This window comes from Trichomonas vaginalis, chromosome III (assembly GCF_026262505.1).
Source record: "Trichomonas vaginalis G3 chromosome III, whole genome shotgun sequence".
Taxonomy (NCBI): Eukaryota; Parabasalia; order Trichomonadida; family Trichomonadidae; genus Trichomonas; species Trichomonas vaginalis.
Genome location: NC_067205.1, coordinates 1621962 through 1648383, shown reverse-complemented (window position 1 = coordinate 1648383; position 26422 = coordinate 1621962). Strand labels below are relative to the sequence as shown.

Here is a 26422-nt window from a genome sequence, read left to right as displayed (position 1 = left end):
CGACCAGATGGTTTGATATGGAGAAAGAATGGATTTGGTTTAAACTATAATAGAAGATCAGGATTCGGACGCTTGAATTTAGGAAGAGCCTTAGATTTGGCGAAAAGATGGGAATCTGTAGGAGATTTCTATCTATGGAAGAAAACTGTACATTACAATACTCTTTTGGATGAAGGTATATATAACATTACATTTGATATGGATGATTTGGAAGGTGCAGCAACTCTATCTGTTTTCATTGAAATAACTGCTCTTAAATTATCTTTTGGATCGCTCAACCCTCATTTAGTTAGTCCAAGTGGAACAAGATGCGAAATCAAAATACTTACTGAAGGCGATAAAAAATTAAATATTGAAATTATGGAATTCAATACAAATAATTTTGTTGCCGAAAATCCAAAAGGACCATGGACATTGTATTTTATGGAGTCTGATCATGCGGCTCGAGGTTTAATCAAAGATGTCACTTTGAATATATTTTATACAAAAAAGGCTCCGAAGGCATCAGATATTTGGCAGAGAGATGATTGTATTAATCCATGGAAGCATCAAGAATCAAAGATAAGATTCTTAGCGCAAGAACCGGTTCCATTCGAAGCAGGTAAAAAGTTTTCAATAGACGTCCAAGTTCCTGACGAACAGAAAAATATCTACTATATGATATACCTTGAATCAGAAGACGGGGAAAAAAGAGTTATCTTCGATACATCACGATTCAATGAAAATTACACCAAAATCGAAGCCGATTTCATACCAACAGTGTATGCAAATGGACTGAAGATGTTCTTGCTTGTTGAATCATTGCATTTTGAAACTGGATTATTTACGGATAAAATTGAACTGAATTATTCTAATCCATATTCGCCTGGAATTATTACGCCAAAGAATGGAACATGGATCACTACTAAAGATATAAGAATTGAATTAATATATGCGCTCAATCTAACCTATATGATTGATGAAGGATATTCAACTTCTGCAGCATTGACAATTATAAACGCAAGAAGTCATATTATATTAGATCGCAAATGGTTACGAAATCTTGGAAGAATAGTTTACTGGAATGATTACGCAAAAGACAAAAGTTTTATTATGCAAATTTCTCCATCATCAAGTTTCGTCCACAATATAACGTTTAAGCCAATGGAGATATACATGTTCATAAAGGAGACACCAGGAAAATATCAAGTAGAGGGAACTATTATTCCGCTCATAACAATTGTTGTTATATGTATAGGATTAGTCATTCTTGTTGTTGGCCTGATATATAGATCAATTGAACTTTCTAGGCATAAAGCAATTGAGATTGATTCTGAATTAATCGATAATTAGTATTGTTTAGCAAAAATTCTTTAATATCATGATTATGTAACTAAAAGGCAGGAACTATGTTCGATATAATACGAATATCATTAATTCTTTTCAAATCAAATTTATCAAAATTATCGATTGTATAATATTTGTATGCATGATGAATGATTTTTCAAAGAATCATAGAAGTTGGGAAAAGTATAATTCAAAACCAACGATGAGAGTCTCAAAAAAATTAAAAAGCGCCTTTGAGAGTAATTGTTGATAGTTAATTTTATTGGCATTTTCATGATGAAAAAGAAGTTATGAAATGCCACGTAAGAGTTGAGATGTAAAAATATTGATTCACAAAAATTGCGAACAAAATTTTCACTTTAAAATTTATTCTAATTTTATACTATATAGCATAAAGGTAATATAAATAATACATGAAAAATTTTTAGAGTGTATTCAATTCTAACTTTAGACTTTACGTCTATGAAAATGCTTCGAATTTTCAAAGATAGCGGCAGCATTCAATGAAATTCGTATTATTAAATTTCGATTTATATATGAATCTAAGATAAATTAGATAGAGATTATTTTCAATATAATCAAATTTTTGATTAGTTAGAAGTTTTTTAGAGTTAATCTGAACGAATTAAAATCATCATGAATAAAGCATTTGATTAGAAGATATTCGGCCAAACTAATGTTATAGACCGAAAATAGATTTTTTCAGTTTTCTCTTCAAATAATTGAAAGAATGATACTATTATAGGTTTATTATATTATATAGCATATAATCATGCTATAGCCGAAAATTATAAGTTTTGAGAAGATTGAATATAACACAAATAAATTTGAATGTAAGTTAAATTGCTTGTTGTTTTTAATAGCTATTTAATGAGAAATCCAATATTGCAAAATTCAAATTGAATGATTGAAAGAACAGAAAAAGTCATTCTTTTCAATTTCGAATATGTTTCATTGTATTTATAATTATATGGCAAATAAGATATTTAAACTTGATTTTTGAAGGAAAATTCACAAAATTGAAAAAATTCAAATAATTTTTATTCAAAAATAAACTAGTTATTTGAGTTTACTACTAATTATCTATTCAAACTACAAAGTTTGTAATTTAAAATATTTTGTGAGATCAGATTGAATTAATTCAAGGTTCTTTTCAATTAATATTAATGACCATATTACGCATTTTCGAACATTCTAAACCAAATATATAAAAATGGGAGACGAATGTTAAATTTGCTAGACATGGGGGAGTTGTCTGCAAGGTTTTAGCTCTTATCTCTAACAAAAAATTAATTTTTAAAAAAAAGACCGAATACGTTTCACAGCGAGAAAAAAATAAAACTGTACACTGATTTTCATTTTAATTTCCAGTCACTTTACTTATTATGTTGTAAACAGAAATTCATCAAAAGTGACACCTCAGAAAAGCTAAAATATTGAATTTTTGGAACTTTTGATAGAGCACGTTTTTAAATATTAATTAAAGTAAATGTATATTTTGTAAAGATTCTTTTTAATAAAAAAGCAAAATTTTGAAGAAGAACACAAAATCTTCTGAAAAATAATATCACATAAACTCATATTATTTCTAAATATAACTATTTTATATAAAAATCAAATTCAATGATCTGAAAAGCGAAGGATAAACCTCAAAATTTACGAATATAATGAGTGGGAATATAATGCTTATCTATCATAAAACCATATGAAATATCAATTTTTGCTTTACGCCTATTCCCACTCATTATATTCGTAAATTTTGAGGTTTATCCTTCGCTTTTCAGATCATTGAATTTGATTTTTATATCAAATAGTTATATATTAGAAAATAATATGAGTTTATGTGATATTATTTTTCAGAAGATTTCATTCTATATGCCTATGAAAAGTACTCTCAAAACTAACTTTTTCCTAATTATAATTAAATCTAGAATATTGTATTATGCTTAGTATTATTTCATTTTTCTCATTCAATTTAGAATTTACAAATGTCAAAAAATTGAGAGCTGTCACTTTTGATGAATTTCTGTTTATTACAATTATTTTTTCTTTTTTTCATTTTAATTATAAATTATTTCATAATACGTTTATTTACGTTACCATTTTCTTTATTCTTTTGAATTCCATACTAGACACTTATAGAATATTTTGATTGTTAACGTACTTCATTAGAATGAATCCTTACAAAGGGTATGTCGATCGAATTTACCTAATTGGTATTTCCAATCAGATTGAAGAAGGTAAAATGACATGGGAAGAAGCTTGCACTCATGTTCCCATCGCCCCAACCCTTCAATCAAATGATTTCAAATATTTAGATGTTTCAAAATCTTTTTTACAAAATCAATTTAGCTTACAGAATATCCCATTGCCTAAAGACAAGAAAGGTCGTAGGGTCAATCCCTACGACCAAATCAAAGCTCTTGCTGTGATACATGACCACTGGGCCTTTCCCTGTGGTCAAACAAAACAATGGAAACGTTTGAAATTACAACAAATTGATGTATCTTATAGAGAAGTACGCAGATACTTCAAAGAAAATCATTTCACCAAGACGCAATTAGAGCATACCGGGCCAGAAACAGCAGTAAGATATTGGGCGCTTTCCCCAATCTTATCTGGCACGCAGATGTTCATTATTTTAGGGGTGTTCGTGGCCAGTATATTTATGGCATAATCGACGATTTTAGCCGCAAAGTCCTAGCGCGTATACAAATACCAGATATGCTGGCAGCGACGACAGCGAACGTTGCGGCTTCCGCCTTCATTGAATTTGGCGCCCCTTATTGTTTCTGGACCGACAACGGTTCAGAAAATAGGGGCGCCTTTCAAGATCTACTTGATCTTTGGGGCGTCCAATGGCGGCATACAGACTCTCATTCTCCCTACCAAAATGGGAAGATTGAGAGATTCTGGCCGACATTGGAGCGCTGCCAAAGCATTCAGGCTATTCCTGCCTTTATTTGGGAGTACAATAATAACACACCGCATGAAGATCTCCCAATTAATCCATTAACTGGAACAAATTACACGCCAAATCAAATGTATCAGTTAGTATGGTTATCTTCAGTACGGTGGCACTGCGTTCCACCTTACTCATCTTATGTCAATCTGACACTTTACGAAACCACTAACGTATATTTTACAACACAAACGACAACACTAACTTAACCTTAAATATTTACAAAGCCACCAACCACTTCACCTCACTAATGTAAAAAATAAACGTTCTCACTATCGTTCTCACTAACGACTTCACTAATGTTCTCATAAATTTTCCTCAATATCTTCATCATCAGTGTTAACCCTATTGTAGTCATACTTGAAGCCATAAACTTTCTCTAACTTCTTAACGTACAATTTACATAACTTACCTTCGTCATCGTATGGTTTAATGATATAACTATTTCTATCTTTATACACAGTCAATGAAAAGTCAACTGGTCTCGGATGTATTTGAAAGAACATGTTATGCTCAGGAAGGACGAATAAATGTTTAAATGTATGTTTGTTATACTGTGGAATTCGAATGAGTTGCTTTTGTTCTGTCATTACATCCAAATAAAAATTTTCAGTAAAAATAAAACTAATGAAATATTTTATTCCTCACTGTCGTCTGCTTTATCCAACTCTTCTAACTTCTTCCTAAGTTCAGCAATGTTGTCCTCATGAAGTTTAATCTTTCTCAAAATTCCTTCTTTATCTAATGGTTGCTTTATCTTTCTAAACTGAACTCTACCATCCTTCATAGTATGAACGTAAAAACCTTCTGGAACCGCTCCTGATTTAATGTATTCTACCAAGAACTTTTGTTTCATTGCTTCAGTGACTTTAGTCGTCATTTTACTCTAAATAAAATGTTCAAATAAAATAAAAATAACGTTATTTTTTCAGTAAGGAAACGCAGGAGTTTTACGATTTATTTGAGGAGTAGGTTCTGGTTTAAATGTCGGAGTCGGTTTAGGAGTTGACTTTTGAACAGGAGTTTGTACTTCCATAGGTTCAGGAGTCATTGAAGGTTTTGCTTGTGAAGGCGTTGGTTTTGGCGAAGGTGTTGGAGTTTGTTTAACTTCAGCTACTTCAGTATTATTTACAACATTTGCTTTATTTCTTTTCAACATCATAACTGCTCCTGCTGTAGCTAGCAAACCTAGTGGGAGACCATATCTTATATAAGGACTTGACCAAATGCTATTTTTGACAGGAGCTGGTGGAACACCTAACCTTGGTGAGACTGCTCTTTGCCATTGTGCAGCTCGTAAGAAATATTCAATAGGTGCTCCATAATCGTTTGGTAAAGTTTGTTTCATAGATGGTGAAGGTTCACGAGAGCTTGATGAAGAACTCATTTATAAGCTTTAAAAATAAACGTTCATCCTTTATTCCTCACTGTCGTCCGTAGCTAAGTTATAGTCATCTAATCTTATTATGGGGATGCCATTAGCACGCACCTGAATGGCAAAGCAACAATCCCTCATAAATCCAATAAGTGGCTTTGGTACATTTTCAGTTGCTAGTTCAATAGGTCCTTTAACAGACAATTTGTATTTATTGGAGCAGTAGACGTTTGACCTTGCTGGAAGCAAAAGTCCACTTCTGTTGGAAAACCACATAAGAAATGTGTGTTGTCATAGCTATCCCATTTATGTTCCACACTACCATCATCCACCAATGACCTCATAACATCTTCATTAAATCCTATCATATCATTGTTTGTATTGCAGGCGTTCGCAACCATTTCATAAAATACAGGTCCATATGATTTTTCAGGTTCTGCAGGCATATTTCCATAAGCTCCCATGGAAAGCTGAAGATATTTAAACTTAGGGTTCTCAAAATTAACATAATAGTTGTCTTTCTTTCTAAATAGTGCCCAAATACTTTTAACATTAATAGGCGTATAAGCTGCTGTAAATGTTGCACTTGAACTATCTGTATTCTTTGAGAATGAACCGTCCATAGGAATCCAATCCATAACTTTAACAGGAAAACATAAAGCCTCGTTTGTATAATGTTCTACAAGTTCTGTATAAATGTTAGGGTCTAAAGAGAATGACTTTGGATGAATGAAACATTCATTAAAATCCATCTTTGTTCGAAATAGTTGCTGGGTTACAGTTGTAATAGTAACTGTTCCACTAGCTTCTACTGCCTTCGTTATCATAGTGAATGGTTCATTCCATGGAACAAATTTATTTGTCGGTGGATTTGAATCTGAAGCAAATGCAACTTTAAGAGTTGGATTGAAAGCAATGATATCATTTACAGATATAGATGTGCATTGTAAGGCGTCGCTACTGAACTTTACTTTAAGCTGAATGTTTCCTGCAAAAGCTGGAATAAATCGAATAGCTTCTAATGGAAGGAATCTTCTAACAGGAATTCTTAAACGAAGCTTAAAATCAAATGATTTTCCTGCTGTAATTGGACCACTAACAATTTGTCCTGTTCTGCATGTTCCCGAATGACTCCATACATCTTCATGTCGAGTCTTTGAGAAAACATCTACTTTCTTTATTTGTTCGGTAGTTTGTGAGTTTGAAGTTATATATGCTTCTTCTCTTGCGTTGTCTTGAGAATATACGATACGACCATTTGCAAGGATTTGATATCCAGCAACTGCATAGAAAGCGTCATCGAAACCAATCCAAAATCCTGGTGGGTTTGTTTTATTGGAACCTGAACCAATTTCTTTATCTACAATAAATTGACCTTTCATTTTATACGTAATGAATGTATTGCAAAGGTCCAACATATTTTCACCAGGAGGTGAGAGATTGAATGTTACCCATGTGTTATCTTTAGCAGTTCCAGGTTGTGATGGAATCTTTGCGTCAGAATATTTTCTATTAGTGTCACCAATTTGAACTGCATTGTCTATGATATCGAAATATGAGCGAATCTGATGAATATGCTCTGCTGGAGTAAATTCGTTTAGCTGTTCGTTCTGCATGTATTTACTTCAGATAAAAATATCTATTTACTTCATTATTCTCACTCTTCTTCTTGGTATTCGTGGTGGAAGTTGTTTTTTGACATTTTCAATGAACTGTACATTCTCTTTTGTCTCAACTTCTTTCACTGGTGGGTCAGGGTTCTTTGACTCGGTATGCTTTTCAATGAAATTCACGAACTTTGCAATAAGCTCTTGGTTCGTTATTGAAAGTACATCTGGCTTCTTTTCTTCTTGTTCTTTTGGTGGCTCAGTTTGAACAGAAGGTTTTATATGGGCTTCGTGGACTTCACCCTTGCCATACACCTTAATGTTGTTGCTTTCTGCATTCGCTAATGGAACCTTTCTTTTTCTTACGTATATTTTACCATCTTTACTCTGACTTACGTAATAGAAAGGATGTTGTATTCCTCTTGCGTCATTTAATATAATAGACTCTCGCTCTGATTTTGACAAGCTCATTTTACATCGGTTAAAGTTTTAATTTAGTTTTTTATCTGCAGTCAAATGACTCAGACAAGCCCTACGGACAAGACCCAAGGGGTCATAGATTTTGAAGCATTGAAGAAAGAAATTCGTGAGCAAATTTTATCCGAACTGAAGGAACAAAAACAAGAACAAAAGCCAGAGAGACCAAAGAGAAAACTTAGTGAAAAACAACTTGCTGCATTAGCTGCTGGAAGACAGAAGAACCCACGTTTGCTGGCGAAGAAAGCTAGAGAAGAAGCTGAAGCAAAAGCTAAAGAAGCTGAAGCAAAGAAAGAGTAAATGGGTTATTTTTATCCGAATTAAATGTATAGACAAATACCTTTATCTGTTGCGTTCAGTAGTGAAAACCCTGACGTCAAAATAAAGGGGAACAGAGTAACGTTTAAGTTTCCAACAGACTGGATTGTGAACATAAATGAAGAGAAGTACATTGGCATAACATCTATGTATATAACACGTGCTTTCAGAAAGGTTGACTTTATACTTCAAGTCGAGATAGAAAATGACGAACAGTCTTTAAGCGCCCAAAACATTCACATATACAAATACTTTAAAGACGATACAACATTGCAACAATGTATGATTTCATTTAATGAAATGTTCGAGAAAAAGTTTAACATTGAAGTACAAACTTTACAGCCTTTACGTGAGTTTCTTGCACAACTGAAAGAAGAAGGTAGTCAGCCACAACTTATAGACTTTCATTATGAATTTAATGAAAATGAAGATGGAACACATGACTGTCAATTCATTGTATTCTCACCATTCAATGAAGTCGCTAAAGAGAAAAAAAATCCATTACGTATAAGATTTCAAATCTCTGAACCCAATGAAGACTTCAAGAATGCTTTCAATTATGATGCAATGCTTCCGAGGAAAAATGAATTTTCAAAGATTGTAACACCTGGCATTTGGGATAGAAAGCAAGCTATTCTTTTCTCTAATATAGCCAAAGGCGTTGAAAATGAGTTCATAGGTCATACAAGAACTACACCACTGCCAAATCCTAAGTATTACAAACTCATAGGTCACAATCGTGAGTTTTGGATAGACATGTTCTCCACTCATGACCATAAAGCACCTGTTTTGCTACCTCCAGATGGGAAAGATTGTCTCTACATTGAAGCACAACTCTTAAACTCTACCATCGCAGTATTGTAAAATCTACGCTAGTTTTATTTTTATCACGAATGACCTCATTCATGACCTCATTGCTGACAAAAATAAATGACCTCATTCATGACCTCATTGCTGACAAAAATAAATGACCTCAGAACTTTAACTTACGAATAAAGCTTGTTTTAGTCGTTATTGAGAAGTTAAACTTTTCAGCAAAGCAAGGACTAGAAGACTTACACAAGTCGAATCCAATCTCTTGACCGTCATAAAGTGCTTTGTAAAGTTTCATTAAACTGAACTCAGAGTCTTTGTCATATGTTCCAACAGGTATGTGAATGTTCTTATCTTCATTGTAATAGCATTGTATAGCTTCAGGAAACATTTCATTAGCTGTTAAAGCAAGAACGTCTTGTTTTACACCTTTACAACGTGCATGAAATGCAACTTCATTTAAATCATTCGTGAGTAAGTCTATGTAAGTCTTCTTTCCACAAAATATTGACTTGTATGCTAAACTTTGTTTTCCAGGTGTTATTTCTGCGAAGTCAGAATGGAACTGACCTAATGTTTTACCAATAAGTTCTCTACCGTATCTCTTCTTAAACTCTGCTGCGAGCTTTGGTATGTCTTCATTGAAAATATGCATGCTATCGCAGTCCTGGTAAAATATTTGAAGACCCATGTCTTCCAGTACAGAATACTTCACACATTATTCTCTTCGACATTGACAGAATGTTAACACCAAGTGGACAGAAGTTAAAGTGTCTGCAAATGCTTTTCGTTAGCTTGAAAATAGTTTTATCTGAACCATCCAAACCTTCGAACTTCACTATATGGTTGTAGTTTCTGATGGCATATCTTATAGCATCTTTGTCATTTACTATGGTTATTTTTGACTCAATAGGAGATAGAATAGTTTTGCCATAAATACTGTTCAGAATGAGCTTTATATTTTCTTGCAAAGGATTTCCTTCTTTCTTATACTTTAACCTTAACTCAAACAACTTCTTTACTTCATCTCTTATTCTAATATCTCTGTTTCCATCGTAGTAGTATCCTTGCAACACTTCACATTTGACACCTTGATATTTTATGAGGTCTTGTAATGTTATATGGTCAACATACATGAGACAGCAAGTGTTTGAACTTCTGGGAACGTTAAGTTCTGGATTTAGTTCAGGGTCACAAACTATTAAAGGAAAGTGTCTATGTATTCCAATCTCTGTTATCTTAATGGGAACAAAGAAGCCAGACATAAACTTTTCACCAATGGGTTCCTTTTGGTCGTCATCGAATAAATGTCTCATGAGATACTCTGTGCTTAACATTTCTTTCTTCATAACCTTTGGAATACCTTCTAAAGTATAAAGTCTTGCTATAGCTGATGGACATAATGAAACAGCGTCGAAATCAGCAATGAGTTTCTTTTCGCTCTTTTGTTTCATGTTATCTGACAGCATACATCTTCCACCTTGAATACAGCGTGAAATAAATTCTCTTGGTTTATTTGAGAGGTCATATAAATTTCCATTCGGGAAGTACATTCTGTTCTCAAATAATTTGTTAGCAATTGAACAAATACTAACGTAGTCATAAACGTTTAAATCAAATTCTTTCAATATGTCATTGCGGAATTTAACAAAACCTTCTCTTAAAATTCTTACATCTTGTTTGCAATAAAATGTGCTATACTTTTCTAAGTCGAAGTGGTTCTCATCTATTCTGCAACCTTTGATGGAATCTATGTTTTTCATGAATGTATCTGCATCCCGGATAAACTTACACGCTTCAGAAATGACACCAGTTCTGTTGTCATTTGCTAACAAAAACACTGCTGTAGTAGTTGTATGGAAATACTTCTTTCGGTCCTGTTTGTAAGTTAAACATAGCAGGAAATAGTTTAAGCTTCTTATTTATAACACTGTAAGAGTCTTTTATAATAATTGCCCTTCCTTTATATAAGCCAGTTATTTGCATTGTTCGTGAACCTTTAATGATGGGAGTTCCTTTCACTTCTGTCATGTGTCTTAAGATGAAGTTTATATCATAACTGAGGTTATGGAAATATATTAAACTCTTGTCAGGAAGTCGTTCCAAAAATTCTGTTGCACAGTTCTGACCCCATATGCTTTCACTCACTGAACCATCTTCACTGTCATAACATATGTTAAAAGCTTTATGAAAGCCATCGGTACTGCACTCAAAGTCAGCAAAGAAAACGTGCTCAGGAATGAACTTGCACTTATTTTTATTTACTTCTTTTGACTCGGCTTTCTTCTTCAGTTGTACACAATACTTTGGAGCATATGTCAAATCTTTAAATGGTGCAAGGTTCTGTTTATATAAGTCAGTCGTATATGTGAAAAGTTCTCCATAAGAAATAGGTTCGAAATATTTGCACTCCCACAATGTTTTCATAACATCCCATAACGGTGTTGTTCTATCATAACGAACTACATATTTATCTTCTCTCTTTGTATAAATCTTCATTTGTTTCTCAATGTTCATTCCACCACAAGCTTTGAGAATTTCTATATAGTTGCGAACGAAATATGTTTGCCATTGGTAATCTTTCATTTAGCATGTAGTGGTCTTCAACAAGAAGTAAGTCAATAGTTCTAACAGTTTCACATTCTTTTGGTATGTATCTCTTTATTTCATTATGTCTTGAGTCATTGAAGTAACCAATGGTAACATTAAATGCTATACCTGTTGCGTCAGAAATTTCTTGTACTTTACTTTGAGGAAAGTCTCTAACACGAATGACTTCTCTCATGTGGTCAATAGTCTCTCCATCTACTCCAGCCTGAATGCAAGCATAAACGAAGCAGTTATCTTCTGTCATAAGTGCTGCAGTTCTTTTGTTCAATTCATTGAAGATTTGGTAGCGTTCAAGATTTATAGGTAATGTGCAAAGATACTTCCAGAACTGACCGCTTCTCTTCTTATAAAACTTCTTTTCACCAAGGATTTCATTCCAGAAGTCATCTATATCTTGTTTATCTCCTGTTTGTTTAAGTCTGTTCAATAATCTTTTCTGTCTTTCTGTCAGTGTGCTTTCATCTCTATATGGTCTCTTTTTTGGTTTGCCTTTCTTTACATCTGACATCGTTAAGCCTTCATATTCTGTTAAATCATACATCTTTATTTCAGTAAGATTCTTTATGTTTGTCAAGAAGAAGTCATAGTGCATTTCAACAATACCTGCAGCATTTGCTTCTATCTCTGATATAAAGTTCTCCTTCAAGAGCTGATGTAGTAATGTTCCAATATTATTGAGGTTTAACGTAGAACATTCATACTTTCCACCAAGTTTATAACATACCATCCATCTTTGTTGGGAGTTTATTTTAATCTTCTCTAAGAGTCTCATGAAAACCTTACCGAAATGTTTGTGTAAGTAGTCTCTGTTTGGTTCATCTAAAGCTTCGATGTTAAAGTCAATGAGTCTATTGCCTGACTTCACATTCTCTTCCTATTCTCTTCATCTTTCTTTAACCATCTCTCACCTTCTTTTGGTTTGTCGTCAATGGAACGAAGGACATCGTTAGCTTTGCGAACTTGTTCTATAGCACTTTTAAACATCTCTCTTCTCTGTTGTTTCAGTGTGTCGTCTCTTCTTCTTGTTTCACCAACGTTTGCATTTGTTATGTCAAACATTTCTCTTCTTACTTCATGAGTACTGAACGTCTATGATATAAGTCAATAGCAACGTCATTTAAAGGAAATGCTCTTGCATGGACTTCGTCCTCGCCGCGTTGCGGCTTTATGAACTCATGAATTCTATCATAACTTATTGCACCATTGTAGTCTTTAATGAAGTCAGCGAGTGCTTTTTTGTTTGTTGCGTAATGTTTTGCTACTTCTATGTTAGCTTCTGTAAGAAGTTGTTTTATTTCGAGTGTTCTAACTTAGACAACTTCCGATACATCTTTAGTAGGAAATAAAAAAATTTCTTAGAAAAAAATTAGCTTAGATTTTTAAGGCTAGTTTTAAAATATTTCGAACTTTTTATTATAATGAAACACATGCAAGATTGCAAGTTCTTTTCATACAATGCTCTCGCTACTGCCATCAAGAATGAGTTCAATAATGCTTCAAATGTTAATGTTATCTTTAACAAGAAGTTTGTGAAAGAATCTAAGTTTGGTCAGTATGTCAGACCATTAGCTATCGTCATTGACCGCAAACGTTATACTTCACAAGAGTTAGCAGTAGTTTTGAAACAAAAGAGTTTCTTCGTGAATGTCAAAGATACTCATTATACTGTTATAAAGAACTCTAACATTGACTTCTTCAGTATTGCTTTAAATCTTTCCGAACAGAAAGAATATAAGAAGGGTGAAACAAATGTGAAATATTATCCTTCATCTCTGAAGACAATAACGAACAAAGATGTTATACAGAAATTCTTACCAAAGGTTGAAGAAGCTTCTATTGACATTGACGAAGGAAGTGAAATGGTTGAAGAAATAGACCCTGAAGCTATTTAAGCAAAAATATATTTTTGGTGAAGAGGTGAGATCTCACCCGTTTTTTCACCTCTTTTTTCACCTCATTCTCTCTTCGTTAATGTTGTCGTGACTTTATTCTTCCTCTTTGAAGTTATCGAAATATTCTGTTATTTTTTCCTTTAACAATGGCAAATCTTCTTTGAAGGTAAGAATTGTACAACCTTTAATATCATAGTGTGTTTGAGGTAACGGATCTTGAACTATTTGTTTCACATCTTCATTCGGTGTCATTGAAATCGGTAAGTTTTCACGATAGAACCAGTTTCTGTCAGATTTATATATTTTAGCAAGGTCGTAAAAGCTTTTGTTGTTTCTTCTGACTAAATGCAACATAACCATATCTTTATCTTCTTCATTTTCCATCTCTTCAGTATAAATCATATACTTATAGTTCTTTTCCTTTCCTTTTGGTACCGAACGTGGTATTCTTTTCTGTATGCTTTTGTCTTTGGATTCAATGACTTCATCTTTTGCTTGAAGTTTCTTTTCCATCTCTTCACGTTCTTGTCTGTGAAGTTCGTCAAGAAGTTTACAAACATACCATGAATAGCGAGCTGAAGCCCATTGTGCCACATTATTTACGAGAAGTCTATGAACATAATATCCTCTCAAACCGTTTGGCAATTTTTCACGGTTTTCATAGAGTTTTGGCGACTGGGGTTTTTTACCTACTCGCTGTTCTTCACTGTTTTCAGAAAAAAGTATGTCTCGCTGTGCTTCGCTCAAAAGTTCTTGTGTGCTTTGGTTCCTAAACCAGTCTTTAGGAAGCTTAGTATCTGGAGCAAAACATGCTGTCAAAATACTTTGCATTTGGTACATATCGTCTTTGACCGAACGAATGAGACGGAGTTGTTTGTTAAACTGAACCCACTCATATTCTTCATTTATGACTTCATGAACGATAGCAGTTGTTGTGTTCTCTAATGTTGTCATTGCTGTCTTTACATACAAAATAAAAAGTTAGAAAAAAATAAAACTAGCGTTATTTTCTGACTTTCACAAAAGACCAAAAATAAACGCTTTACATGTATTTTTCAGCAACTTCGTCAAATAATTTTATAGCTTTATCTATCTCATCTACTTCAAACGTTTCTTTACCTTTCGTGGGAGCACCATACATTTTCTCAAAAACTTCAAGTAGTTCTGTTTCTGCAGCTCTCATATCATTAACGAACACAACCTTGACTCTATTGACTGTACTGTCATATCTTTGAGTTATATTATATGTTCTTCCTATCTTATATCTCTTTGTATTGAAGTCCTTCGGTTTCTGAACGATGTAAAAGTAAGCCTTCACTGCAACGTTCCGTATCGAATGAACCATAAGTTATGAAGTTATATCCAACAACTGGGTCTAACCATAACAAAACTATTGGTATAAGACTTTTGTCGATGAGATATGCTGTAGTTCCATAGAATCTTACTGATATCATAAGCTCAGGATTTCTTGTCAAAATTTTCTGAGTTGAAGCATTTCTAACCCAGTGGTTTGTTTTCTTTTCAGATGGTGTTATAATGTCTGACAAAGAATATTTGTTGTATTTCTAGTTAGTATACAAGTCATGGGTACAGAGACACTGCGCGCCTCCTTACCCAATACTTGTGAATTTGACACTTTACAAAACCGTTAACGTATATTTTGCAACACAAACGACAACACTAACTTAACCTTAAATATTTACAAAACCACCACCCACTTCACTTCACTAACGAACTCACTAATGTAAAAAATAAACGTTCTCACTATCGTTCTCACTAACGACTTCACTAATGTTCTATAAATTTTCCTCAATATCTTCATCATCAGTGTTAACCCTATTGTAGTCATACTTGAAGCCATAAACTTTCTCTAACTTCTTAACGTACAATTTACATAACTTACCTTCGTCATCGTATGGTTTAATGATATAACTATTTCTATCTTTATACACAGTCAATGAAAAGTCAACTGGTCTCGGATGTATTTGAAAGAACATGTTATGCTCAGGAAGGACGAATAAATGTTTAAATGTATGTTTGTTATACTGTGGAATTCGAATGAGTTGCTTTTGTTCTGTCATTTACATCCAAATAAAAATTTTCAGTAAAAAATAAAATACAATAAAAATTAATGATTTCACCACCCTCACACGTATGAAAACATAGCACAAAAATAAATTTAGGTGAAGTGGTGAGATCTCACCCGTTTTCTCACCTGTTTTTTCACCTTATATTCAATCGGCTTCATTTTTTGTTTTTTTATGTAATTATTTGAATCGTTGTATCGAAGATAACTCTTTTTTCCCCGTCTTCTGATTCAAGTTATATCATATAGTAGATATTTTTCTGTTCGTCAGGAACTTGGACGTCTATTGAAAATTTTTACCTGCTTCGAATGGAACCGGTTCTTGCGCTAAGAATCTTATCTTTGATTCTTGATGCTTCCATGGATTAATCAATCATCTCTCTGCCAAATATCTGATGCCTTCGGAGCCTTTTTTGTATAAAATATATTCAAAGTGACATCTTTGATTAAACCTCGAGCCGCTAGATCAGACTCCATAAAATACAATGTCCATGTTCCTTTTGGATTTTCGGCAAAATTTTTTGTATTGAATTCCATAATTTCAATATTTAATTTTTTATCCCTTCAGTAAGTATTTTGATTTCGCATCTTGTTCCACTTGGACTAACTAAATGAGGTTGAGCGATCCAAAAGATAATTTAAGAGCAGTTATTTCAATGAAACAGATTTGCTGCACCTTCCAAATCATCCATATCAAATGTAATTGTTATATCCTTCATCCAAAAAGTATTGTAATGTACAGTTTTCTTCCATAGATAGAAATTCCTACAGATTCCCATCTTTTTGCCAAATCTAAGGCTCTTCCTAAATTCAAGCGTCCGAATCCTGATCTTCTAGTTTAAACCAAATCCATTCTTTCTCCATTATCAACCATCTGGTCGGTTCTTATCTGCAGTCATTGAGTAATAGATCTCAAGTTTTAATGTCGGAACCTCAGATAACAGCACTGATAACCACTATATTATTGACTTGCATTTGTTGAAGAAAAATTTGAAATGTATATATCTAACATGAACCAGCCGCAGGTATTGCATCGTCTTGCTGCTTGCACATAATACTCCTGCACCTTCACCAATAAAGGTTGACCCCTGTGACTGACTCCTGCGATAGTGAAAATCATCGGCCAGCTTGCTGGTGGCGAAAAGAGGGGATCAGATGCATGATTTGTTCCCGCTGGGACAACAATTGGATGAGCCCAATTATCAGCAGGAGGGTTATATAGGCATTCATCTAAAACATGCCTTGAAAATACATCCGTTGAATGTAACGACAAAAATCTATCGACACAGTTAGTCATTAGATACTGAACTATAGCAACATCCCATTTGTTACTTCCTTTACAACCTACGTTTAGAAAAGATTCTTCAAGAGAGCCATTTGTTTGGAATAAATATGAAAATACAGTAGCTTTTTTAGCAATACCTTGCGTAATAGGATTTGTATCATTAACAACATTTCCTGCGGCTAATTGTAATGATGCCGTTCCAATATTATTGTTTGTGCAATCTGAATTTTCTTGATATGGCAATCCTTCAAATATATCATAAAATTCGCTTTGATCTGTTCGATTACTATATTGATGAATGTGTTAATTTGGCTCCATCGGACATAACCACAATTGTTGTGTTTTTTCCTTGAATTGTGCTGTAACTATCAGTCCAATTTATGTCTTCTCCTTTTAGTCCCACCGTTAACTCCTTGATTTTGCAACCACCAAGAGTACTGAAGGAGAAGGAGTAGCATTTTAAGAAAGAATTTATATTTATATTTGTATAGAAAAATGTTTAAAATGAAAATTACTGCATTATTACCATTAATTACAATAAAAGGAAAAATTATGGGAATTTACTTTTCTGAATTGAAACGCTATTGAAATCAATTTTTCTTACAAATTTATTTATATATACAAATTCTATTATTGATAGTGTTGCAGCCTATTTTACAATTAATTTATTTATGAAAGAAAATATAATCAATTGAATTCTATTTGAATTTATATGCAATAAAATATATACTTGCATAGGAATTATGCAAATATGGCAAGATATTTCACTGAAAATAAATTTTATTTTTAGCAATATTGTTATAGTGTTATAGACCGAAAATAGATTTTTTCAGTTTTCTCTTCAAATAATTGAAAGAATGATACTATTATAGGTTTATTATATTATATAGCATATAATCATGCTATAGCCGAAAATTATAAGTTTTGAGAAGATTGAATATAACACAAATAAATTTGAATGTAAGTTAAATTGCTTGTTGTTTTTAATAGCTATTTAATGAGAAATCCAATATTGCAAAATTCAAATTGAATGATTGAAAGAACAGAAAAAGTCATTCTTTTCAATTTCGAATATGTTTCATTGTATTTATAATTATATGGCAAATAAGATATTTAAACTTGATTTTTGAAGGACAATTCACAAAATTGAAAAAATTCAAATAATTTTTATTCAAAAATAAACTAGTTATTTGAGTTTAATACTAATTATCTATTCAAACTACAAAGTTTGTAATTTAAAATATTTTGTGAGATCAGATTGAATTAATTCAAGGTTCTTTTCAATTAATATTAATGACCATATTACGCATTTTCGAACATTCTAAACCAAATATATAAAAATGGGAGAAGAATGTTAAATTTGCTAGACATGAAGTTGTCTGCAAAGTTTTAGCTCTTATCTCTAACAAAAAATTAATTTTTAAAAAAAAGACCGAATACGTTTCACAGCGAGAAAAAAATAAAAGGCAAGATAGAATTTTCTATACATAAAGAAGTTGTTTACCGAGTTTTAGCTCTTATCTCTAACAAAAAATTAATTTTTAAAAAAAAGACCGAATACGTTTCACAGCGAGAAAAAAATAAAAGGCAAGATAGAATTTTCTAGACATAAAGAAGTTGTTTACCGAGTTTTAGCTCTTATCTCTAACAAAAATTAATTTTTAAAAAAAAGACCGAATACGTTTCACAGCGAGAAAAAAATAAAACTGTACACTGATTTTAATTTTCATTTTCAGTCACTTTACTTATTATTTTTTCTTTTTTTCATTTTTAATTATAAATATTTAATATTATGTTTATTTACGTTACCATTTTTTCTTTATCTTTTGAATTCCATACTAGACACTTTTAGAATATTTTGATTGTTAACGTACTTCATTAGAATAGAATGAATCTTACAAAGGGTATGTCGATCGAATTTTACCTAATTGGTATTTCCAATCAGATTGAAGAAGGTAAAATGACATGGGGAAGAAGCTTGCACCCATGTTCCCATCGCCCCAACCCTTCAATCAAATGATTTCAAATATTTAGATGTTTCAAAATCTTTTTTACAAAATCAATTTAGCTTACAGAATATTCCCATTGCCTAAAGGCAAGAAAGGTCGTAGGTCAATCCCTACGACACAAATCAAAGCTCTTGCTTGATACATGACCCACTGGGCCTTTCCCTGTGGTCAAACAAAACAATGGAAACGTTTGAAATTACAACAAATTGATGTATCTTATAGAGAAGTACGCAGATACTCAAAGAAAATCATTTCACCAAGACGCGATAGAGCATGCCGGCCAGAAACAGCAGTAAGATATTGGGCGCTTTCACCTCATCTTACTGGCACGCAGATGTTCATTATTTTAGGGTGTTCGTGGCCAGTATATTTATGGCATAATCGACGATTTTAGCCGCAAAGTCCTAGCGTGTATACAAATACCAGATATGCTGGCAGCGACGACAGCGAACGTTGCAGCTTCCGCCTTCATTGAATTTGGCGCCCCTTATTGTTTCTGGACCGACAACGGTTCAGAAAATAGGGGCCCTTTCAAGATCTACTTGATCTTTGGGCGTCCAATGGCGGCATACAGACTCTCATTCTCCCTACCAAAATGGGAAGATTGAGAGATTCTGGCCGACATTGGAGCGCTGCCAAAGCATTCAGGCTATTTCCTGCCTTTATTTGGGAGTACAATAATAACACCCGCATGAAGATCTCCCAATTAATCCATTAACTGGAACAAATTACACGCCAAATCAAATGTATCAGCTGAAACCGAAATACAAAATGCAGATACAGAAAGGTTGTGGCAAATATGGATACAGATATAGGCATGACCGCTGTTGACACATTCACAGCGTAATAATAAACATAATTTTTTAATTTCATTTTTAAAATTTTTTTAAATGTATGTATGAATAATTCATTAGAATATGATAATGCACATTTGTAACAGAATAGAACAATCACCAAATTTTTTTTTGAAATTAAAAAAAAAAAAGTAAAAATATAAAGTAATCTAACCAAAAAAGACATTTAAAAGAATTTTGAAAAAACAGAATAAGGATAATGATATGATTTGAGATACACAATCGATGTACTGAAGAATAATCCGGTAAAATGATGATATAAAATTAGATTTTTTACAAGTAGCTAAAAGAATAAAACTATAATATAAAAATAAATGAAGTTTAATGAAACAATAAAGGTTAAATAAATAATAAAGATTTTTTTATTTATATCAGTATTGAGAAGAAAGTAACAACTGACACTTGGTAGACAACTTCTTTATGTCTAGAAAATTCTATCTTGCCTTTTATTTTTTTCTCGCTGTGAAACGTATTCGTCTTTTTTTTTAAAAATTAATTTTTTGTTAGAGATAAGAGCTAAAACTCGGTAAACAACTTCTTTATGTCTAGAAAATTCTATCTTGCTTTTATTTTTTTCTCGCTGTGAAACGTATTCGGTCTTTTTTTTAAAAATTAATTTTTTGTTAGAGATAAGAGCTAAAACTTTGCAGACAACTCCCCCATGTCTAGCAAATTTACATTCTTCTCCATTTTTATATTTGGTTTAGAATGTTCGAAAATGCGTAATATGGTCATTAATATTAATTGAAAAGAACCTTGAATTAATTCAATCTGATCTCACAAAATATTTTAAATTACAAAACTTTGTAGTTTGAATAGATAATTAGTATTAAACTCAAATAACTAGTTTATTTTTGAATAAAAATTATTTGAATTTTTTCAATTTTGTGAATTTTCCTTCAAAAATCAAGTTTAAATATCTTATTTGCCATATAATTATAAATACAATGAAACATATTCGAAATTGAAAAGAATGACTTTTTCTGTTCTTTCAATCATTCAATTTGAATTTTGCAATATTGGATTTCTCATTAAATAGCTATTAAAAACAACAAGCAATTTAACTTACATTCAAATTTATTTGTGTTATATTCAATTCTTCAAAACTTATAATTTTCGGCTATAGCATGATTATATGCTATATAATATAAAAACCTATAATAGTATCATTCTTTCAATTATTTGAAGAGAAAACTGAAAAAATCTATTTTCGGTCTATAACATTTTCGGTCTATAACATTAGTTTGGCCGAATATCTTCTAATCAAATGCTTTATTCATGATGATTTTAATTCGTTCAGATTAACTCTAAAAAACTTCTAACTAATCAAAAAATTTGATTATATTGAAAATAATCTCTATCTAATTTATCTTAGATTCATATATAAATCGAAATTTAATAATACGAATTTCATTGAATGCTGCCGCTATCTTTGAAAATTCGAAGCATTTTCATAGACGTAAAGTCTAAAGTTAGAATTGAATACACTCTAAAAATTTTTCATGTATTATTTATATTACCTTTATGCTATATAGTATAAAATTAGAATAAATTTTAAAGTGAAAATTTTGTTCGCAATTTTTGTGAATCAATATTTTTACATCTCAACTCTTACGTGGCATTTCATAACTTCTTTTCATCATGAAAATGCCAATAAAATTAACTATCAACAATTACTCTCAAAGGCGCTTTTTAATTTTTTTGAGACTCTCATCGTTGGTTTTGAATTATACTTTTCCCAACTTCTATGATTCTTTGAAAAATCATTCATCATGCATACAAATATTATACAATCGATAATTTTGATAAATTTGATTTGAAAAGAATTAATGATATTCGTATTATATCGAACATAGTTTCCTGCCTTTTAGTTACATAATCATGATATTAAAGAATTTTTGCTAAACAATACTAATTATCGATTAATTCAGAATCAATCTCAATTGCTTTATGCCTAGAAAGTTCAATTGATCTATATATCAGGCCAACAACAAGAATGACTAATCCTATACATATAACAACAATTGTTATGAGCGGAATAATAGTTCCCTCTACTTGATATTTTCCTGGTGTCTCCTTTATGAACATGTATATCTCCATTGGCTTAAACGTTATATTGTGGACGAAACTTGATGATGGAGAAATTTGCATAATAAAACTTTTGTCTTTTGCGTAATCATTCCAGTAAACTATTCTTCCAAGATTTCGTAACCATTTGCGATCTAATATAATATGACTTCTTGCGTTTATAATTGTCAATGCTGCAGAAGTTGAATATCCTTCATCAATCATATAGGTTAGATTGAGCGCATATATTAATTCAATTCTTATATCTTTAGTAGTGATCCATGTTCCATTCTTTGGCGTAATAATTCCAGGCGAATATGGATTAGAATAATTCAGTTCAATTTTATCCGTAAATAATCCAGTTTCAAAATGCAATGATTCAACAAGCAAGAACATCTTCAGTCCATTTGCATACACTGTTGGTATGAAATCGGCTTCGATTTTGGTGTAATTTTCATTGAATCGTGATGTATCGAAGATAACTCTTTTTTCCCCGTCTTCTGATTCAAGGTATATCATATAGTAGATATTTTTCTGTTCGTCAGGAACTTGGACGTCTATTGAAAACTTTTTACCTGCTTCGAATGGAACCGGTTCTTGCGCTAAGAATCTTATCTTTGATTCTTGATGCTTCCATGGATTAATAAATCAATTCTCTCTGCCAAATATTGATGCCTTCGGAGCCTTTTTTGTATAAAAATATATATTCAAGTGACATCTTTGATTAAACCTCGAGCCGCATGATCAGACTCCATAAATACAATGTCCATGTTCCTTTTGGATTTTCGGCAAACAAAATTATTTGTATTGAATTCCATAATTTCAATATTAATTTTTTATCGCCTTCAGTAAGTATTTTGATTTCGCATCTTGTTCCACTTGGACTAACTAAATGAGGGTTGAGCGATCCAAAAGATAATTTAAGAGCAGTTATTTCAATGAAAACAGATAGAGTTGCTGCACCTTCCAAATCATCCATATCAAATGTAATGTTATATATACCTTCATCCAAAAGAGTATTGTAATGTACAGTTTTCTTCCATAGATAGAAATCTCCTACAGATTCCCATCTTTTCGCCAAATCTAAGGCTCTTCCTAAATTCAAGCGTCCGAATCCTGATCTTCTATTGTAGTTTAAACCAAATCCATTCTTTCTCCATATCAAACCATCTGGTCGGTTCTTATCTGCAGTCATTGCAGTAATGAAGAAGAGATCTGCAAGTTTTAATGTCGGAACCTCAGATAACAGCACTGATAAACCACCTGCAAATATTGCAGCACTTGCATTTGTTGAAGAAAAATTTGAAATGTATTCAGTATCACTACATGAACCAGCCGCAGGTATTGCTGCATCGTCTGCTGCTGGACAGCACATGAATACTCCTGCACCTTCAGCGCCGCACCATAAAGGTTGACCCCTGTGACTGACTCCTGCGATAGTGAAAATCATCGGCCAGCTTGCTGGTGGCGAAAAGAGGGGATCAGATGCATGATTTGTTCCCGCTGGGACAACAATTGGATGAGCCCAATTATCAGCAGGAGGGTTATATAGGCATTCATCTAAAACATGCCTTGAAAATACATCCGGTTGAATGTAACGACAAAATCTATCGACACAGTTAGTCATTAGATACTGAACTATAGCAACATCCCATTTGTTACTTCCTTTACAACCTACGTTTAGAAAAGATTCTTCAAGAGAGCCATTTGTTTGGAATAAATATGAAAATACAGTAGCTTTTTTAGCAATACCTTGCGTAATAGGATTTGTATCATTAACAACATTTCCTGCGGCTAATTGTAATGATGCCGTTCCAATATTATTGTTTGTGCAATCTGAATTTTCTTGATATGGCAATCCTTCAAATATATCATAAAATTCGCTTTGATCTGTTCGATTACTATATGATGAATGTGTTAATCTGGCTCCATCGGACATAACCACAATTGTTGTGTTTTTTCCTTGAATTGTGCTGTAACTATCAGTCCAATTTATGTCTTCTCCTTTTAGTCCACCGTTAACTCCTTGATTTTGCAACCACCAAGAGTACTGAAGGAGAAGGAGTAGCATTTTAAGAAAGAATTTATATTTATATTTGTATAGAAAAATGTTTAAAATGAAAATTACTGCATTATTACCATTAATTACAATAAAAGGAAAAATTATGGGAATTTACTTTTCTGAATTGAAACGCTATTGAAATCAATTTTTCTTACAAATTTATTTATATATACAAATTCTATTATTGATAGTGTTGCAGCCTATTTTACAATTAATTTATTTATGAAAGAAAATATAATCAATTGAATTCTATTTGAATTTATATGCAATAAAATATATACTTGCATTAGGAATTATGCAATATGGCAAGAATTTCATGAAAATCATTTTATTTTAGCAATATTGTTATAGTGTTATAGACCGAAAATAGATTTTTTCAGTTTTCTCTTCAAATAATTGAAAGAATGATACTATTATAGGTTTATTATATTATATAGCATATAATCATGCTATAGCCGAAAATTATAAGTTTTGAGAAGATTGAATATAACACAAATAAATTTGAATGTAAGTTAAATTGCTTGTTGTTTTTAATAGCTATTTAATGAGAAATCCAATATTGCAAAATTCAAATTGAATGATTGAAAGAACAGAAAAAGTCATTCTTTTCAATTTCGAATATGTTTCATTGTATTTATAATTATATGGCAAATAAGATATTTAAACTTGATTTTTGAAGGAAAATTCACAAAATTGAAAAAATTCAAATAATTTTTATTCAAAAATAAACTAGTTATTTGAGTTTAATACTAATTATCTATTCAAACTACAAAGTTTGTAATTTAAAATATTTTGTGAGATCAGATTGAATTAATTCAAGGTTCTTTTCAATTAATATTAATGACCATATTACGCATTTTCGAACATTCTAAACCAAATATATAAAAATGGGAGAAGAATGTTAAATTTGCTAGACATGGGGGAGTTGTCTGCAAAGTTTTAGCTCTTATCTCTAACAAAAAATTAATTTTTAAAAAAAAGACCGAATACGTTTCACAGCGAGAAAAAAATAAAAGGCAAGATAGAATTTTCTAGACATAAAGAAGTTGTTTACCGAGTTTTAGCTCTTATCTCTAACAAAAAATTAATTTTTAAAAAAAAGACCGAATACGTTTCACAGCGAGAAAAAAATAAAAGGCAAGATAGAATTTTCTAGACATAAAGAAGTTGTCTACCAAGTGTCAGTTGTTACTTCTTCTCAATACTGATATAAAATAAAAATCTTTATTATTTATTTAACCTTTATTGTTTCATTAAACTTCATTTATTTTATATTATAGTTTTATTCTTTTAGCTACTTGTAAAATAATCTAATTTTATATCATCATTTTACCGGATTATTCTTCAGTACATCGATTGTGTATCTAAAATAATATCATTATCCTTATTCTGTTTTTTCCAAAATTCTTTTAAATGTCTTTTTTGGTTAGATTACTTTATACTTTTTACTTTTATTTTTTAATTTCAAAAAAAAATTTGGTGATTGTTCTATTCTGTTACAATGTGCATTATCATATTCTAATGAATTATTCATTACATACATTTAAAAAAACTTGTTAAAAATGAAATTAAAAAATTATGTTTATTATTACGCTGTGAATGTGTCAACAGCGGTCATGCCTATATCTGTATCCCATATTTGCCACAACCTTTCTGTATCTGCATTTGTGTATTTCGGTTTCAGCTGATACATTTGATTTGGCGTGTAATTTGTTCCAGTTAATGGATTAATTGGGAGATCTTCATGCGGTGTGTTATTATTGTACTCCCAAATAAAGGCAGGAATAGCCTGAATGCTTTGGCAGCGCTCCAATGTCGGCCAGAATCTCTCAATCTTCCCATTTTGGTAGGGAGAATGAGAGTCTGTATGCCGCCATTGGACGCCCCAAAGATCAAGTAGATCTTGAAAGGCGCCCCTATTTTCTGAACCGTTGTCGGTCCAGAAACAATAAGGGGCGCCAAATTCAATGAAGGCGGAAGCTGCAACGTTCGCTGTCGTCGCTGCCAGCATATCTGGTATTTGTATACACGCTAGGACTTTGCGGCTAAAATCGTCGATTATGCCATAAATATACTGGCCACGAACACCCCTAAAATAATGAACATCTGCGTGCCAGATAAGATTGGGTGAAAGCGCCCAATATCTTACTGCTGTTTCTGGCCCGGCATGCTCTAATCGCGTCTTGGTGAAATGATTTTCTTTGAAGTATCTGCGTACTTCTCTATAAGATACATCAATTTGTTGTAATTTCAAACGTTTCCATTGTTTGTTTGACCACAGGGAAAGGCCAGTGGTCATGTATCACAGCAAGAGCTTTGATTTGGTCGTAGGGATTGACCCTACGACCTTTCTTGCCTTTAGGCAATGGGATATTCTGTAAGCTAAATTGATTTTGTAAAAAAGATTTTGAAACATCTAAATATTTGAAATCATTTGATTGAAGGGTTGGGGCGATGGGAACATGGGTGCAAGCTTCCCATGTCATTTTACCTTCTTCAATCTGATTGGAAATACCAATTAGGTAAATTCGATCGACATACCCTTTGTAAGGATTCATTCTAATGAAGTACGTTAACAATCAAAATATTCTATAAGTGTCTAGTATGGAATTCAAAAGAATAAAGAAAATGGTAACGTAAATAAACATAATATTAAATAATTTATAATTAAAATGAAAA

General features: G+C 32.2%; 9 protein-coding genes and 3 pseudogenes across 12 annotated transcripts, besides 8 other annotated features; 4 read left to right on the top strand and 8 right to left on the bottom strand.

The window, feature by feature from the left end:
* Positions 1-2712: 2712 nt before the first annotated feature.
* Positions 2713-2750: a mobile genetic element.
* A 575-nt stretch (positions 2751-3325) lies between these two features.
* Positions 3326-3362: a mobile genetic element.
* Positions 3363-3499: 137 nt separating this feature from the next.
* On the top strand, positions 3500-4003 carry TVAGG3_0621670 (uncharacterized protein; the record flags this gene model as incomplete). The annotated part of the gene is made up of 1 exon (XM_051240381.1): positions 3500-4003. The coding sequence occupies one exon, from the start codon at positions 3500-3502 to the stop codon at positions 4001-4003; it is 504 nt and encodes a 167-aa protein (XP_051086968.1).
* Positions 4004-4375: 372 nt separating this feature from the next.
* Positions 4376-14390: a mobile genetic element.
* On the bottom strand, positions 4926-5168 carry TVAGG3_0621660 (uncharacterized protein; the record flags this gene model as incomplete). Its single annotated transcript, XM_051240380.1, has 1 exon — positions 4926-5168. One exon carries the CDS (start codon positions 5166-5168, stop codon positions 4926-4928), a length of 243 nt encoding a protein of 80 aa, XP_051086967.1.
* On the bottom strand, positions 5217-5639 carry TVAGG3_0621650 (repellent protein 1 family; the record flags this gene model as incomplete). The annotated part of the gene is made up of 1 exon (XM_051240379.1): positions 5217-5639. A coding segment is annotated over one exon (423 nt), but the record flags the coding sequence as incomplete, so codon positions are not given.
* Positions 7307-7741, bottom strand: TVAGG3_0621640 (uncharacterized protein; the record flags this gene model as incomplete). Its single annotated transcript, XM_051240378.1, has 1 exon — positions 7307-7741. One exon carries the CDS (start codon positions 7739-7741, stop codon positions 7307-7309), a length of 435 nt encoding a protein of 144 aa, XP_051086965.1.
* TVAGG3_0621630 (uncharacterized protein) lies at positions 7787-8047 on the top strand (the record flags this gene model as incomplete). Its single annotated transcript, XM_001297840.2, has 1 exon — positions 7787-8047. One exon carries the CDS (start codon positions 7787-7789, stop codon positions 8045-8047), a length of 261 nt encoding a protein of 86 aa, XP_001297841.2.
* TVAGG3_0621620 (uncharacterized protein) lies at positions 8072-8920 on the top strand (the record flags this gene model as incomplete). Its single annotated transcript, XM_001280990.1, has 1 exon — positions 8072-8920. A coding segment is annotated over one exon (849 nt), but the record flags the coding sequence as incomplete, so codon positions are not given.
* On the bottom strand, positions 9893-11377 carry TVAGG3_0621610 (annotated as a pseudogene). The gene has a single exon. A coding segment is annotated over exon 1 (1485 nt).
* On the bottom strand, positions 11817-12818 carry TVAGG3_0621600 (annotated as a pseudogene). The gene has a single exon. A coding segment is annotated over exon 1 (1002 nt).
* TVAGG3_0621590 (uncharacterized protein) lies at positions 12907-13380 on the top strand (the record flags this gene model as incomplete). The annotated part of the gene is made up of 1 exon (XM_051240377.1): positions 12907-13380. One exon carries the CDS (start codon positions 12907-12909, stop codon positions 13378-13380), a length of 474 nt encoding a protein of 157 aa, XP_051086964.1.
* On the bottom strand, positions 13474-14334 carry TVAGG3_0621580 (KilA, N-terminal/APSES-type HTH, DNA-binding family; the record flags this gene model as incomplete). The annotated part of the gene is made up of 1 exon (XM_001293931.1): positions 13474-14334. The coding sequence occupies one exon, from the start codon at positions 14332-14334 to the stop codon at positions 13474-13476; it is 861 nt and encodes a 286-aa protein (XP_001293932.1).
* A 32-nt stretch (positions 14391-14422) lies between the features above and the next one.
* On the bottom strand, positions 14423-14834 carry TVAGG3_0621560 (annotated as a pseudogene). The gene has a single exon. A coding segment is annotated over exon 1 (412 nt).
* Positions 14835-14947: 113 nt separating this feature from the next.
* Positions 14948-15390: a mobile genetic element.
* A 2166-nt stretch (positions 15391-17556) lies between these two features.
* Positions 17557-18394: a mobile genetic element.
* A 1472-nt stretch (positions 18395-19866) lies between these two features.
* Positions 19867-19894: a mobile genetic element.
* A 108-nt stretch (positions 19895-20002) lies between these two features.
* Positions 20003-20835: a mobile genetic element.
* A 1570-nt stretch (positions 20836-22405) lies between these two features.
* On the bottom strand, positions 22406-23752 carry TVAGG3_0621510 (islet amyloid polypeptide processing; the record flags this gene model as incomplete). The annotated part of the gene is made up of 1 exon (XM_001305166.2): positions 22406-23752. One exon carries the CDS (start codon positions 23750-23752, stop codon positions 22406-22408), a length of 1347 nt encoding a protein of 448 aa, XP_001305167.2.
* A 343-nt stretch (positions 23753-24095) lies between these two features.
* Positions 24096-24934: a mobile genetic element.
* Positions 24935-26422: the final 1488 nt, after the last annotated feature.